Below are 15,071 nucleotides of genomic sequence, written 5' to 3'. Positions count from 1 at the left end.
CTAACGGCCCGTCTCTCGCAGGGACGATTCTCTCAACGACTGTCGGATCATCTTTGTGGACGAGGTTTTCAAGATTGAGCGCCCTGGCGAGGGGAACCCCATGGTGGAAAACCCGACAAGAAGTGAGTTCCGATCCCGCCCCTCTGCAGTGGGCGGGCAGGGCGCCCGGTGTGGCGGGGTCCTGCCCGAGCTGACCCCATCCTCCCGTGTCCAGGGAAGAGCGGGCCCTCCTGCAAGCACTGCAAGGACGACGAGCGGAAGCCGTGCCGCATGTGCGCCTGCCACCTGTGCGGGGGCAAGCAGGACCCCGACAAGCAGCTGCTGTGCGACGAGTGCGACATGGCCTTCCACACGTACTGCCTGTGCCCGCCGCTCAGCAGCATCCCCACCGAGGAGGAGTGGTGAGTGCCCGGAGGCTGCCGGTGACCCCGCGATGACGGTGGGGGCGGGTGCGAGGCCTGGGCCCTGGCTCCCTGCAGGGAGGAGGCAAGGCGGGCAGGAATGCAGCGGGTGTCCCCAGCGCTGGAGGGGACAGTTGTGACACTGGGCTGTGGTCTGAGGACCCCGATCTGCTAACGGCAGTGGCTGTCGTTTGCACCGTCCCCTCCCTGTGGAGTTGGGGAAACCGAGTCCACGGCAGGGAGCAGGTGCCGTCGAGCTGCCCTGTGAGTTTGCCACGTGCTGGCTGGACTTGGACTTGCCATGGGAGGCACTGCCATTACCAGCGGGAGGGGGTCAGGGTCCACCGTCCACCACGGGCGCCACTCGCCACACGCGGCTACTTCAGATGTGGCCCGTGCGACCGAGGAACTCGCTTTCTTATGTCACGCTCGTGGATTCAAGTTCAGCCCCCTGCCGCCGCCCTGGTCTTGGATGCACAGGACGGCAGGGGGCTGGAAGGAGGTGGCCGTGCAGCCACGGGCAGAGGGTGACGTCCCTGTGGTCACAGGTACTGCCCTGAGTGCCGGATCGACTCCAGCGAGGTGGTGCAGGCAGGCGAGAAGCTGAAGGAGAGTAAGAAGAAGGCGAAGATGGCGTCGGCCACGTCGTCCTCTCAGCGGGACTGGGGCAAGGTGAGGGGCCCCCGCGCCCCGTGCGCCCCTGCCGCCCCCCACGCCCCTGCGGCCGTTCACGCTGCTCTCCCCTCTGTTTTGGAATGGACAGGGCATGGCGTGCGTGGGCCGCACCAAGGAGTGCACCATCGTGCCGTCCAACCACTTTGGCCCCATCCCGGGCATCCCCGTGGGCACCATGTGGAGGTTCAGAGTCCAGGTACCTGCAGACGTCGGGCCCCGGCCTTCCAGGAGCCCCTCCACTGGGGAGGGCTATCCCAAGGGCAGGAGGCTGGGGATTCACGCCAGGTCCTTCCCTGGCATGGCCAGGACTCGATCTCTTGGGGGCAGAGGTTCTCATAACAGAAGTGATGCTTTCAGTGGAAGGAGTCAGGCGCTGGCTCCAAAGGCGGGAGCGAAGAGGGCCGTCGAGCAGCGGCTGGTCCAGGAGGTGCCACTTATTTCTCGGTGGTGTTCACAGGTCAGCGAGTCTGGGGTCCATCGACCTCATGTGGCAGGCATCCACGGCCGGAGCAACGATGGGGCGTACTCCCTGGTCCTGGCTGGAGGGTATGAGGACGACGTGGTGAGTGTGGGAAGCTGGTCTTGTTTTTATGTAATTGTGGCAAATACTCAGTGTAAAACTTAACCATCTTAATTATTTTTAAGAGCACGCTCAGTGATATTAAGCACGTTCACACTGTCGTGCAACCATCCCCACGGTCCATCTCCAGAACTTTCTCGTCTTCCCAAACTGAGACTCTGTCCCCAGGAAACGCTGACTCTCCATCCCCTCCCCCAGCCCCTGTCCTTACCATCTACTTCCTGTCTCTGTGGATCTGATTCTCTAGGGACCTCCTGTGAGTGGAATCACAGTATTCGTCCTTTTGTGTCTGGATTATCTCACTGAGCATCATGTCCTCAAGGTCCATCCACGGTGTAGCATGTGTCAGAATCTCCTTCCCTTTTTTTTTTTTTTTTTTGTGGTACGCGGGCCTGTCACTGTTGTGGCCTCTCCCATTGCGGAGCACAGGCTCCGGACGCACAGGCTCAGCGGCCATGGCTCACGGGCCCAGCCGCTCCGCGGCATGTGGGATCTTCCTGGACCGGGGCACGAACCCGTGTCCCCTGCATCGGCAGGCGGACTCTCAACCACTGCGCCACCAGGGAAGCCCAGAATCTCCTTCCTTTTTAAGGCTTAACAATATTCCAGTGTGTGGACGGACCACATTTTTGTTCATCCAGTCATGCATCAGTGGATGCCTGGGTTGTTTCCACATTTTAGCTACTGTGAGTAATGCTATGAACCTGGATCTGCAAAAATCTCTTCAAGTCCCTGTTTTCAGTTCTTCTGGGTATAAAGAAGTGTGATTGCCGGATCATATGGTGATTCTGTTTTTAGTTTGTTGAGGAACCTCCATACTGTTTTCCACAGCAGCTGCACCATTTTCCATCCCTACCAGCTGTGCACAGGGTTCCAGTTTCTCCACACTGTCACCGACACTTGTTATTATCTGTTTCTTTGGTAGTTGATCCTGACATCCTGGTTCTTTGACGGTTGACATCCTGACGGGTGTGTGTGGGTTTGTTTTGAGTGGGTCTCTCCTCTCCTCTGTGCGGAGGGTTCAGCCTGCCCTCCGTATCTGTTTCAGGACCACGGGAACTCGTTCACGTACACAGGTAGCGGTGGACGAGACCTTTCCGGTAACAAGCGGACTGCAGAGCAGTCTTGTGATCAGAAACTCACCAACACCAACAGGTTTGCAGAATCGAGTGTTCCTATATCTTCACCAGCACGTGTCTGTCTGCCTTGTCCTCTGGTGGCTTCACAGGGGAGGGGATGGGTCCCATTTGGGGCTTTCATGTGCAGGAAGTTAGATTCCCATTAAGATTGTGATGGAACGTAGGGACCACGAATGTCCATCTCTTCCCTACTCTGTCCACCTGTGAGTCAGTCAGATGCACTGAAGCAAACTTTTCCCCCAAAAGGCCAGATAATAAACGTATTTGGCTTTGTGGGCCGCACGGTCTCTGTGGCAACCACTCAATTCTGCCGTCATAGCACGTGAGCAGCCACAGAGCACGTGTAAAAGAGTGTGGACAGCTCTGTTGCAGTAGAACTTTATCTGCAACACCACAAGGTGGGCAGGAGTTTGCTGAGCCTCGATTACAGGATGGGATACAGCATCACAGAGCCCAAAGGAAAAGAGAGATTTGATGACCTAAGTATTATAAATTATACCAATAAAACCCATAAGTACAATGAAAAGGCAGGTGACTCTTGGGGGAAAAGTCTGCCACAAACATGACACCTGATGATGGTTATGCCCTTATATGTAAAGAGCTGTGTTGCAAATCAATAAGAAAAACTAACAGAAAAAAGCAAAGGACGTGCAAATCATTCTGCCAAGTAACACAGATCTACAGTGGCCATGAAAATTTGTTCACCTTTAGTGATCAAAGAAATAACACATTGAACTAATGATGAGATACTATTTATTTACCCTGTAAAGTTGGCCCCAAATTCTCCAGTGTTGAGAAATGCCAAGGCATAGACTAGCGTTCCACTGTTGGGAGAAATACAAATTGGTATTTCTTTCCAGAAAGCTCTTTGCCTAAATATCTTTCTTTAAAAAAGAGGGAAGGGTTCATTTTCGTGCACGTATTAGTCTAGTAGAATATTTAAATTTCGCTAGCCATTTAAAAAAAATCTCATTTTCGGAGGAGATTTGACAGTGTGAGGAACTGCTCGTGAGCAATGATAAAAGTCTGGACTTAAAACTCTAAGAAATCCGTTCTTTACCAACCACCATCTGCACGGAGAACAGCTGTGCGGCGGCAGCTCTCTTTCTTGCTCACCTGAGGAAGGTGGCGGCGTTGCATCAGATGCTGAGCTGACCTCCCCGGTCCACCAACCCCAGGCTGCTGTGCCCCTTGTCGGGACAGGCCTGCCGGCCCAGGCCGCGTTTGTGTGCCACCTGCTTTCTCCTGGGTGACGTCTTCCCCCACATCGTGTTAGTGTCCTGTGGCTCTGGTACCAAAACACTGCCCAACTGGGTGGTTTAGAACAACAGGAATTTATTCTTGCCTAATTCCGGAGGCCCAGAGTCCAAAGTCAAGGTGTCTCGGGGCCGTCCTCCATCTGGAACCTCCAGGGGAGGGTCCTTCCTTGGCGTCCCTTGGCTTGTAGATGTGACTCTCCAAGCCCTGCCTCAGTCTTCATGGGGCCCTGTCCCCTAGTGTGTCTGTTTTCTTTTTTTATTTAGTTTTAATTTTTATTTATTTATTATTTTTTAAATTGTTTATTTTTGGCTGTGTTGGGTCTTCGTTGCTGCGCGTGGGCTTTCTCTAGCTGCGGCGAGCGGGGACTGCTCTTCGTTGTGGTGCGCGGGCTTCTCATTGCGGTGGCTTCCCTTGTTGCGGAGCACGGGCTCTAGGTGCGCGGGCTTCAGTAGTTGTGGCACGCAGGCTTCAGTAGTTGTGGCTTGCAGGCTCTAGAGCGCAGGCTCAGTAGTTGTGGCGCACGGGCTTAGTTACTCTGCAGCACGTGGGATCTTCCCAGACCAGGGCTCGAACCCGTGTTCCCTGAATTGGCAGGCAGATCCTTAACCACTGCGCCACCAGGGAAGTCCTAATTTTTATTTTTTAATTATTTATTTAAAAATTTTTTTCTTCTTTTTTTTGGGGCCATGTCTCGGTGTGGCTTGTGGGATGTGGGATCTTAGTTCCCCGACGTGGAATTGAACCCGGGCCCTCGAGAGTGAGAGCGCCGAGTTCCCACCAGGGAACTCCCTCAGTTTCCCTTTCCTTATAAGGACACCCGTCATTGGGTTTAGGGCCCACCCTAATCCATTCTGACCGCCTCCGAACTTGACTTCATCTGCAAGCACTGACTTTCCAAAGGTCACATGTTCACGGTGGGGGGGGGGGGCTTGGGACGCCGCAACCCCCTCTCTCTGGGGGATGCAGTCCAGCGTGTGGGCCCGGCTCTCCCCGCAGGGCGCTGGCTCTGAACTGCTTTGCCCCCATCAACGACCTCAAAGGGGCCGAGGCCAAGGACTGGCGGTCGGGGAAGCCGGTCCGGGTGGTGCGGAACGTCAAGGGCCGCAAGCACAGCAAGTACGCCCCCATCGAGGGCAACCGGTATGACGGCATCTACAAGGTGAGTGGGGGCCCCCGTGCCTGCCCCCCACCCCTGGCCCCCAGGTCACTGACCCCGCGCTTCTTCCCACAGGTCGTGAGGTACTGGCCCGAGAAGGGCAAGTCCGGCTTCCTGGTGTGGCGCTTCCTCCTGCGCAGGGATGACGTCGAGCCGGGGCCCTGGACCAAGGAGGGGAAGGACCGGATCAAGAAGCTGGGGCTGACCATGCAGGTGCGTCCAGGCCTGTGCTCACAGCTGGAGCTCGTGCCCGGGGCCTGGGCCGGGAGCGTCTGAGCGGGGAGCCATGCTCTCTGGGGTTTTTCTCATCCCGGACGATTTCCAGGCTGTGAGCTGGTGACACCTCGCTGGCTGTACCATCCCTGTCCTTCAGCCAGTGGATATAGGGGAGGGGTGGCTCAGGCAGGTTTGCGTCTTTGCTTTGTGATGTTAGAGCTGAGAGCTGGCCTTCCTTATCTGAGCTGTGTTTGAAGAGCTTATCCGAAATCAATCTGGAGTCCGGTCTCCTCTCTCTTGGCCAGTCCCCTCCCGTCCCCTCTTCTCCTCCCCCTCTTCCCTGTCTCTTTGTTTTTTTGTTTCTTTTGGACCGCACCTTGCAGCATGCAGGATCTCTCTGACCAGGGATTGAACCTGTGCCCCCTTCATTGAAAGGCGAGTCTTAACCACTGGACCTCCAGGGCAGTCCCCCATCTCTCTTTCTCCTGTCTGTCCATCACCTCTCCCTACCCCCAAAGCAGACAAACCAATAAAATTGGTCTAAATATAGAATAGAGCAAGGTCTAAATGTAAAGATAGGGTGGACTGATCGCCTGGAGCAATCACTCACCTCTTTACAGCAGCAGAATCCTCCGTCTTCAAGAGTTCGCCCAGTGTGTGCAGAGTACGGCTTTTTTGCACTATAATTATGGTGTTTTCTGTTCCTCCTGGTGATCCGATTTCCAGCTGATAAGTCGTGGTGGGACTATTTAAGGAATCTTAATTGCTGTTGAGAGTCTGATAGCACCTACCCCGCCCTGCCCCCTGCCCCCCCACCGGGAGGCCACAAAGAGTTGCCTTTTGAACACACTGGTTGTTCCACAGGGAATTGTATTTTATATTATTTTATTTATTTATTTTTTATTATTATTTTTTAACATCTTTATTGGAGTATAACTGCTTTACAATGGTGTGTTAGTTTCTGCCTTATAACAAAGTGAATCAGCTATACATACACATATGTCCCCATATCTCCTCCCTCTTGCGTCTCCCTCCCACCCTCCCTGTCCCACCCCTCTAGGTGGTCACAAACACAGGGACTTTTAGAGGCGGAGGAACTGGTGAGAGCCAGCCATGGGTCAGGCATGTCACTGTTTGGTGAGAGGAGGATGTTTTATTTAGAACTTAGGCCTTCGTTGCAAGTTTGTGTTGCTAGAAAAGCTTGAGGGTTTCTTGATGAAACACTGGAGAATCGGATGTGGTTGTAGGTGCCTTAGAACCCCATTTCTAATTAGATAATGCCTGATGGGGCTCAGAGGAGTCCAAGACCCATCAGAATGGGTTGTGGAGCTAAGGCCCTGGGCCAGTGGTGAGTAAACGAAGTCTTCCTGGGGCCTAGCCACGCCCATTCAATCTCACAGGGGCTGGGCCAGCTTTTGTCCCCACAGAGCCCGAAACTTTTACTGCCTGGCCCCTGGCTTGAAAAGTTTGCCTACTTCTTATCGAAACGGAAAGATACCAAGACTGTCTTGGGAGTTCCCTGGCCGTCCAGTGGTTAGGACTCAGACGCTTTCACTGCCGAGGCCGAGGGTTCAATCCCTGGTCAGGGAACCAAGATCCTATCCTACAAGCCGTGGGGCACGGCCAAAAAAACCCAAAAAATAAAACAAAAGGAAAAAGACTGTCTTCTTTGCTTGATCTGGTGGTGGGCCTCTACCGTGCGTTACCTCGCTCACTGCCGCTGTGCCATTAACGTTTGTTCCTGTGCGTTTCTGTGCTTAGTTACTGCTCCAGAGTTAAGTTGGTGCAGGCCTCTGAGCTGAGGCCAAGGGAGCACAGAGTCCGTCTCTGGGGCCCGGCTGGGGACCGGGTAGGGGTGACCGTCCTGTCTTCTCCTCACAGTACCCGGAAGGCTACCTGGAGGCCCTGGCCAGGAGGGAGAAGGAGAAGGAAAACAGCAAGACGGAAGCCCTGGAGAAGGAGGACGACGGGGAGGAGGACTTCGCGTCCCCCAGGAAGGGCAAGCGGAAAAGCAAGTCGGCTGGTGGGTGTCTCAGCGGCCGTCCTCGTATTCGGGACCCCATCCTCGTGCTCGGGGGGCGGGGTGGGGGGGCCTCCACCCTCACCCGCCCTGCTCTGTCCCAGGAGGCGACGGGTCCTCGCGAGGGGCACCCAAGAAGACCAAGGTGGAGCCCTACAGCCTCACCACCCAGCAGAGCAGCCTCATCAAGGAGGACAAGAGCAACACAAAGCTGTGGACGGAGATCCTGAAGTCACTCAAGGACGGGCCGGTGAGCCCCCCTACCCTCGCCCGGGCGGCGGGGGCCTCTTTCTTTCCATTGTGATAAAATAGAGAAAACATGAAACTGACCATCTGAACTATTTGAAGTGCACAGCTCAGTGGCATTAAGCCTGTCGTGCAACCATCCCCACCATTGTCTCCAGAACTTTCTCATCTTCCCAAACTGAAACTCTGTCCCCATGAAACGCTGACTCCCCAGCCCCTCCCCCAGCCCCTGGCCCCCACCATCTACTTCCTGTCTCAGTGGATCCGACTCCTCTAGGGACCTCACATGAGTGGGATCAGACAGTGTGTGTCCTTCTGTGTCTGGTTTCTCTCACTGAGCATCATGTCCTCAGGGTCCATCCGTGTTGTGGCAGGTGTCAGACTCTCCTTCCTTTTTAAGGCTGTGTAATATTCCACTGTACAGATGGAATTTGTTTATCCATCATCTCTCAGTGGACACTTGGGTTGCTTCCAGCTTTTGGCTGTTGTGAACAGTGCTGCTGTGAACACAGGTGGGCAAGTCTCTGCGGCCCTGTCTTCAGTTCTCTTGGGCATAAACCCAGAAGTGGGATTGCCGGATCATGAAGTCATTCTGTGTTCAAATTTCTGAGGAACCGCCAAACCGGCGCTGTCTTTTTTTTGATCCTCCTGCCTTAGTGGGGTGAGTGACATTGATGGGTCACTGGAAGTAAGTGGCTCAGCGTCCTCTGGCTGCCCCTGCCTGGTGGGGGTTGGCTCTCCATGGCTCACGGTCAGGGTCAAACCCAGATCCTCTGAGCCCTGGGCGAGTGGCCCGTTACTGCTGACGTCCTCTCCTTCTGGACTCTTCCTCCTGGTCATGCCATTGCACGGCCTCTGCCCTCGTGGGTTTCTCTTTGGGGAAGTACCCTCCACCCCAGCGCTCCCGGCTCAGTCTCCCTCCGGCATGAAATCACTGTGGCTGCCCTAACAAGTGAGCCTTTAGGGGTAAAGTCCAAGTGTGGGCAGGGCTGGTCCTTCCGGAGGCTCCAGGGGAGCATCGGTTCCCGGCTTTTCCAGCTTCTGGAGGCGCCTCATCCCGGGCTTTCGGCCCCGTCCTCTATCCTCGTATCTCTGTCGTATCCAGCAGTGCAGCATCTCCCGTCTCTCTCTGCCTCTGACCCTCCCGCCTCCCTCTTATAAGGACCCTGTGATGACGTTGGGCTCCCTGGGGAATCCAGGGTCATCCCTGTCTCAAGGACCTTAACCCCACCTGCGAAGTCCCCTCTGCCCCATGAGGTGACACGTCCACAGGTCCCGGGCTTCGAACGTGGACATCTTAGGAGGCTGTGATTCAGCCGCCCCACGTCCTTCGGGTCTCTCTGCTGACAGGTCACCTTCTCCACAGGGGGACTCTGACCGCCCTCCTTCTGGGGCTCCCTGCTGTCCTTTCCCCAGCACTGCTGTGACCTTTCTGTCTTTCACCTGCTTAATCTCTGGTCTTCCCCGCTGTGCCCCAGGCTCCAAGAAGGCAGGCGTTTCTCTGTCTCATCCGCTGCTGGAGCCCGGGGTCTGAGCAGTGGGCGGCAGGCAGGCGGTGCCGTGTGTTGCAGGGCTGGGCTCTGTGCTGAGAGAAGCGCTCATGGAGTGCGGTCTTGATCTCCAGCCTGCGTGTGCTCCGGTGCCGCAGGATGAGATTCGGGCCGGGGCGAGGGCTAAGCAGGGAGTCTGGGGACCCGTCGTGCTCGTTCACTCTGGGGAACTGAGCCTTTGCCGGGCTCATGCACCCTCTCCTCTGCTTCCAGAAATTCCTAAGCAAAGTGGAGGAGGCGTTCCAGTGTATTTGTTGCCAGGAGTTGGTGTACCGCCCGATCACGACCGTGTGCCAGCACACCGTGTGCAAGGTGAGTGGGCACTGAGGGCCCCAGACGGGAGGTCCTGGAGGGGTGATCGGACCCACGCTGCCAACCTGGGCTTGCCGGTTTTGCTTCTGCACCTCCCGCCCCCGGCCCTTCGAGGGGATTGAGGGTCTCTTTTCCAGGTGACCTGGGTTACAGTAGCACCCCAGCCTTAATCACAGGCGCCCATCACTCGCTCCCTGCTCCCCACCCTCCTGGTGCCCCGGAATCCAACGCAAACTCCTCGCCCAGCCACTGCCCACCCTGCCATCGTCCCGAACCTCCAGCCACACCGGCCCTCTGCTGTGCCTTCAACAGGTCGGCGCCTACTTTCCTTGGGGGCCACGCACTGGTCCTCTCCAGCCTCTTAGATGCCTGGAGGTCCGGTGTGGGAGAGGTTGGGCTATTGGTCCTGGCCTGGGATCTGGTCATACTAAATGACTAAGTGGGCTGGGCTGGAGATGCGTGAGGCGCTTATCCCCTAGAGGAGCAGGGAGGAAGCCTTCCTGGAGGAGGTGGCATTAACCTGCCACCTGAGGCGGTCCTTGGGGCAGCATCCCAGGTAGGCAGAGTGACCTGTGCAGAAGCTTAGACCCACAGGCATGTTGGAGTAGCCAGGGCCTCTTGGGGACAAGGGCAGGGGAGGGGGGCCGGGTGGCGGGTCTGGAGGGTTCCAGCCAGTGGTCAGCCTTAGGAGGGAAACAGTACCTGATCTGATGCTTTTGAAAGAAGAGATTGGGAGGGGCTGAGATTGGGCCAGACCAGGGTCTCTCCCCAAGCAGTGCTGACGTTTGGGGCCGGATCGTTCTCTGTCGTGGGGTGAACGACACCAGAGTGAACACACCGTGGGGTGTCCTGAGTGCTGGGGGGCTGAGCAGCATCTGAGGCCCCACCCACTCGGTCCCAGGGGTCCCCCAACTTGGGAAGCACTGGTCTGCGTGTATGGTGTCTGTGCAGTGCCTTCTGGCCAGAGTCGGTCAGTAGGAACTCATGGGCAGTGTAGGCACGTAATTTAGAAGGGACTGTCCCTGCCTCCTGGTCACCCTGGGTCTCTGAGCTGCTCTCTCGCCTCGGGGCCGTCTTGGTCCAGGGCGTCGGGTCACTTATCAGACCAGGGGATGGACTCTGAGAACATGGACACTTGGGCAGCAGTCGTGCCATGTGGCCTGACCGAGGCCCTTCAGCTGTGTGGCCAGGAGAGATGCCCCTGAGTGTCTGAGGCCGTGTGGAGCCCGAGGGGGCTCAGAGGCTTGGCGGGGCGGGGTGAGAACACATCGTCGGGGTCGGCAGTGTGGCTTTGACCTCCGGCTTTGCCCTTTCTGGCCATGTGACCTTGGAAAGCCTGTAACCGTGCTGAGCCCCTTTGCCCCGTGGTAAGGGGCATCACAGCACCCTTCTGGCTTTGAGGTGTACCCGGCCAGCGCGCAGTTGGACACTGAGACGCGGGGCGCGTGCGAGGTCAGGCCGAGCGGCTCAGGGAGTCACCACACCTGCGGCCGCTGTGCCGCCAGTGCGAAGGAGGTGGCCCTGGTGAGTGCGTGTCTGTCCTGGGCATCCTCACGACTGTCGTTCGTGGCTTTGACCCTCCACCCTGACGTCCCAGCATTTGATTTTGTTTTTACTCTATTAAAATATTTTTTTCTGTGGTAATATACAGATAACATAACCTTTACCGTTTTAACTATTTTTTAGGTGCACAGCTCAGTGGCATTCAGTACATTCACATTGTTGTGCAACTGTCCCCACCCTCCATCTTCAGAACTTTCTCGTCCTCCCAAACTGAAACTCTGTCCCCATGAAACACTCACTCCCCAGCCCCTCCCCCAGCCCCTGGCCCCTAACCATCTACTTCCTGTCTCTGTGGATCTCACTCTCTAGGGACCTTGCATGAGTGGAATCAGACAGTGTCTGTCCTTCTGTGTCTGGCTTCTCTCACTGAGCATCGTGTTCAGGCTCATCCATGTTGTCACATGTGTCAGAACCTCTTTCCTTTTGAAGGCTGAGTCACGTGGCAGCGCGTGGATGGACCACATTGTGTTTAGCCATCATCCGTGGATGGACTCTTGGTGTTTCCACCTTTTGGCCATTGTGAATCATGCAGCGATCCAGAACCTGATTTTGAACCCAAGTCTTAGTGTGTTGAGCAGAAAGCACTACCTCTCGTGCCTGGGATTAGGCTGTAGACTTTATATTGGACAAGAACACAGGAGTTTATTTTTTTTTGTCTTTGTTGTATTTTTTTGACTGTGCTGGATCTTCATTGCTGTGCTTGCACTTTCTCTAGCTGTGGCGAGCTGGGGCTACTCTTTGTTGTGGTGCACAGGCTTCTCATTGCAGTGGCTTCTTTTGTCTCAGAGCACGGGCTCTAGGAGGGCGGGCTCAGTAGTTGTGGCCCGTGGGCTCCATAGTTGTGGCACGCGGGCTCTAGAGCACAGGCTCAGTAGTTGTGGCGCACTGGCTTAGTTGCTCCGCGGCATGTGGGATCTTCCCGGACCAGGACTCGAACCCGTGTCCCCTGCATCGACAGGTGGATTTTTAACCACTGGACCACCAGGGAAGTCCAGGACTTTTTAAAAACAGGGATCAAAAGCAGCCGTCTGCGTCCAGCGGTAGCGTGACGTGGCAGCAGCAGGTTTTCACCAGCTTGGTGTTGCCCCTCACCCAGCTGCCTGGCGCCATCCTTCAGGTGTGTGCGCCTGTGCAGGTGCCCGCTCCCCATGGTGTCTTCGGCCTGTGGCTCCGACGGGGAGGTAGGGCCTGTCAGCCTCACAGCTCGGGCTCCACCTGGCTCTTCCCCTGGCGTCACTGGGTTGACAAGTGGGTTCAAACCCAGAAGTCTGGCTCAGCATCCAGACCCCCTCCTTCCTCCCTCTTCTCCCGTCTTCTCACCGACACATGTTCCTTGAGCATCTACTCTGGGTTGGGTCCTGTGCTTGGTGCCGGGAGATTCAGGGAGACACAGCCCCCATCCTGGGGAGTGTCTGGTGTGTTACACGCCAGCAGGTTAGTCGACAAGATGATTCCAGAAGGCGGAAGGTACTGTTTTGAAAGCAGACAGGGTGAGGTGAGGCGGGGATGTTCCAGGGGCTTCGAGGAGGGGTCCTCTGAGGAGGGGACTTGAGCCGAGGCACGGTGACAAGAGAGCCAGGGCATGGACCTGTCAGGTGGTGTGACCTGCAGGTACACGGGCCTGGTGGCCGGGATGACCTTGGAGTCTTTTTTTTTTTTTTTTTTTTTTTTTGCCACACCGCTCGGCTTGTGGGATCTTAGTTCCCTGACCAAGGATTGAACCCGCTCCCATAGCAGTGAAAGTGCGGAGTCCTAACCATTGGACTGCCAGGGAATTCCCGACCTTGGAGTCTTTGAGCCTGGGGCAGCCGGGCTGGTGATGGGCAGCCAGCAGTGGCAAGTGAGACTGAGGGTCAGGAGGGGCCTCTGGGCTGCCGACACCGCCCCGGGGGGACAGTGGGTGGCCGGGAGCACCTCTCACCACCCGCTCTCCCGCAGGATTGCCTGGACAGGTCCTTCCGGGCCCAGGTGTTCAGCTGCCCGGCCTGCCGCTATGACCTGGGCCGGAGCTACACCATGCACGTGAACCAGCCACTGCAGGCCGTCCTCAACCAGCTCTTCCCTGGCTACGGGAGCGGACGGTGATCCTCAAGCACTTCTCGCCGTGTGTTTTTTTTAAAAAAAACGTTATCGGGGGGGGTCTGTGGCCCCCATTTTGTTGTTAGTGAGCTTAACTTAAACATGTAGTTTTTCCTCCACTCCCTAAAAAAAAAAAAAAAGCCTCGTCTTCCCGGTTTGGGTTTTTTTTTTTTAATCTATAAAATTTTCAGGAATTTGTATTATGGCTCAAAGGAAGGAAGAAAGTCGGACTTCTCCATGTTTTTATTTTGGTTTTAAAAAGAAAGAAATAAATAAAAAGCCTGCAATTTATCAGCGGAAAAAAACAAAAACAAACAAACAAAAAAATTGTTTTTCTTCTGAGGATGGAATTAGAAACAACTTGGCGTGAAGGCCACTGAAATTCCCAGCATCAGGTTCTCAGCTGTTCTGGCCGCTGACTCGCAAGACGGCGCCGGGCTGCCTAGAACAATCTTTTCAAGGTTGGTGGGTCAGGCCCCCAGAGGTGAAATCCCGCCTGGCGGTGGCCCTGGGTATGGTGTTGGCCCTGCATTGCCGGCAGGAAAGTGTTCAAAGGAAAAGCTGTTCAAAGGAAAAGCGAAGAAGTCCCGTTGGGCCCGGTTGAACCCCCCCCCACCGCCTCCAAGCCATCCCCCACTGGGCTGCTTCTGCGTCCCCACCGGCCACCCGAGCAGAGAGCTGGGGCCACACTGAAGCTACCTCCGCTGGACTCTTCCCCTCCATGGGGGCCGATGGGCGGCCCAGCGACGTCCCCTCTGGACGCCACGGAAGCAAACGCCTGGGGCCACGTTCAAGTGCCTTTGGTCCCTCCTTCCTTCTTCAACACGGGGCTCTTTCTCAGCACTGAATTGTTGACGGTGCCAACCAGAATCTCAAACTGTGGTCCTCCAGCGCCTCCCTGGAGACCCCGGGTGAGCGAGTGGGGACGATGGGACTTTTGTCGATCCTCGAAGTTGAATTTTCAACTTGCCAATTGGGAATTACAAGAGGGAAACTTTAAAAAAAAAAAAAAACCTTTCTAAATGAAATTTTTTTTTGTAGTTACTGTATATGTACCGAGAAAGCTAATAACTTAGGGTTTGGTTGTGTTTTTTGGGGGGGGGGGAGTTTTGTGTTTTTTGGAATGATTTGTTAATGTTTCTAACTTGACCAAAGTTTGCAGCTTATACCTCAACAGAACAGGGATATTTTAAATCACATAACTGCAGACAGACTGGAGCGATATTGTTTTAAAAGTTTCTCTTTTTTTCCTTATTATTAGGTGGTTAATGTATTAGGAATAAACGACGAAATCCTGTGTAGGCTTTTTCTATGAAGTTCAATATTCTCTGTCCAGGTTTTAGATTCTCAGAATAAATGCCTTTTACAGATGAATTTGGTTGTGTCTTCTATTTGCAAAGTGCTTTGTAGCCCACCGGGCACTTTTATAGCTAGTAACACATTTTCTCCTTACAAAAACCCCGGAGTCAGACTAGGCAGGTGACATCGTTCCCACTTTGCAGATGAGAAAACTGAGGCCCACAAGGTCCAAGTGACGTGCAGCGGTCCATAGGGGCCAAACCAGGCCTTCTAGCTTGGAGCCAGACGTCACTTAGTGTCACCAAGGTGGGTGGCACTGTCCCCATTTACATTAGAAGAAACGGAGGCTGTTGTGGTCCCCCACTAGGAGACTGGCTCTGCCTTGAGTGGGTGTCAGCAGCCTGAATCATCAACTAAGGAGCTGCTTGGCCCCAGGGGGCCCTCTGCAGGCCTGGGGAGATGGGGGTACGTGGGGGTGTGGAGGCTGGTGACCTGAAATGCTGTTTCCAGCAGGAGTCAGAGACCAAGGATGAGGCAAGGTTTTTTTGTTTTTATTTTTTTAATTAATTTCTATT

The 15,071-nt window shown here is 55.2% G+C and overlaps 1 protein-coding gene across 4 annotated transcripts in view; it reads left to right on the top strand.

The window, feature by feature from the left end:
- UHRF1 (ubiquitin like with PHD and ring finger domains 1) overlaps nucleotides 1-14,571 on the top strand; it is a 32,822-nt gene extending 18,251 nt beyond the window's left edge. For 2 of the 4 annotated variants that reach the window (XM_033854606.2, XM_033854607.2), the window contains exons 6-16: nucleotides 22-122; nucleotides 215-401; nucleotides 950-1,073; nucleotides 1,165-1,272; nucleotides 1,534-1,638; nucleotides 2,705-2,811; nucleotides 5,052-5,424; nucleotides 7,309-7,450; nucleotides 7,552-7,697; nucleotides 9,457-9,555; nucleotides 13,057-14,571. In XM_033854606.2, coding sequence (XP_033710497.1) covers nucleotides 22-122; nucleotides 215-401; nucleotides 950-1,073; nucleotides 1,165-1,272; nucleotides 1,534-1,638; nucleotides 2,705-2,811; nucleotides 5,052-5,424; nucleotides 7,309-7,450; nucleotides 7,552-7,697; nucleotides 9,457-9,555; nucleotides 13,057-13,203 — 1,639 coding nt within the window. In that variant the 3' untranslated portion in view covers nucleotides 13,204-14,571. Of the gene's footprint in view, nucleotides 1-21; nucleotides 123-214; nucleotides 402-949; nucleotides 1,074-1,164; nucleotides 1,273-1,533; nucleotides 1,639-2,704; nucleotides 2,812-5,051; nucleotides 5,425-7,308; nucleotides 7,451-7,551; nucleotides 7,698-8,168; nucleotides 8,355-9,456; nucleotides 9,556-13,056 lie in introns of those variants that run through there. The other 2 variants (XM_033854608.2, XR_004526073.2) reach the window with 2 other exon arrangements.
- The last annotated feature ends 500 nt before the right edge of the window (nucleotides 14,572-15,071 follow it).

This window comes from Tursiops truncatus, chromosome 3 (assembly GCF_011762595.2).
Source record: "Tursiops truncatus isolate mTurTru1 chromosome 3, mTurTru1.mat.Y, whole genome shotgun sequence".
Classification (NCBI taxonomy): Eukaryota; Metazoa; Chordata; class Mammalia; order Artiodactyla; family Delphinidae; genus Tursiops; species Tursiops truncatus.
The sequence above is the reverse complement of the archived record's forward strand: the minus strand, read 5'-3'. Positions and strand labels throughout refer to the sequence as shown.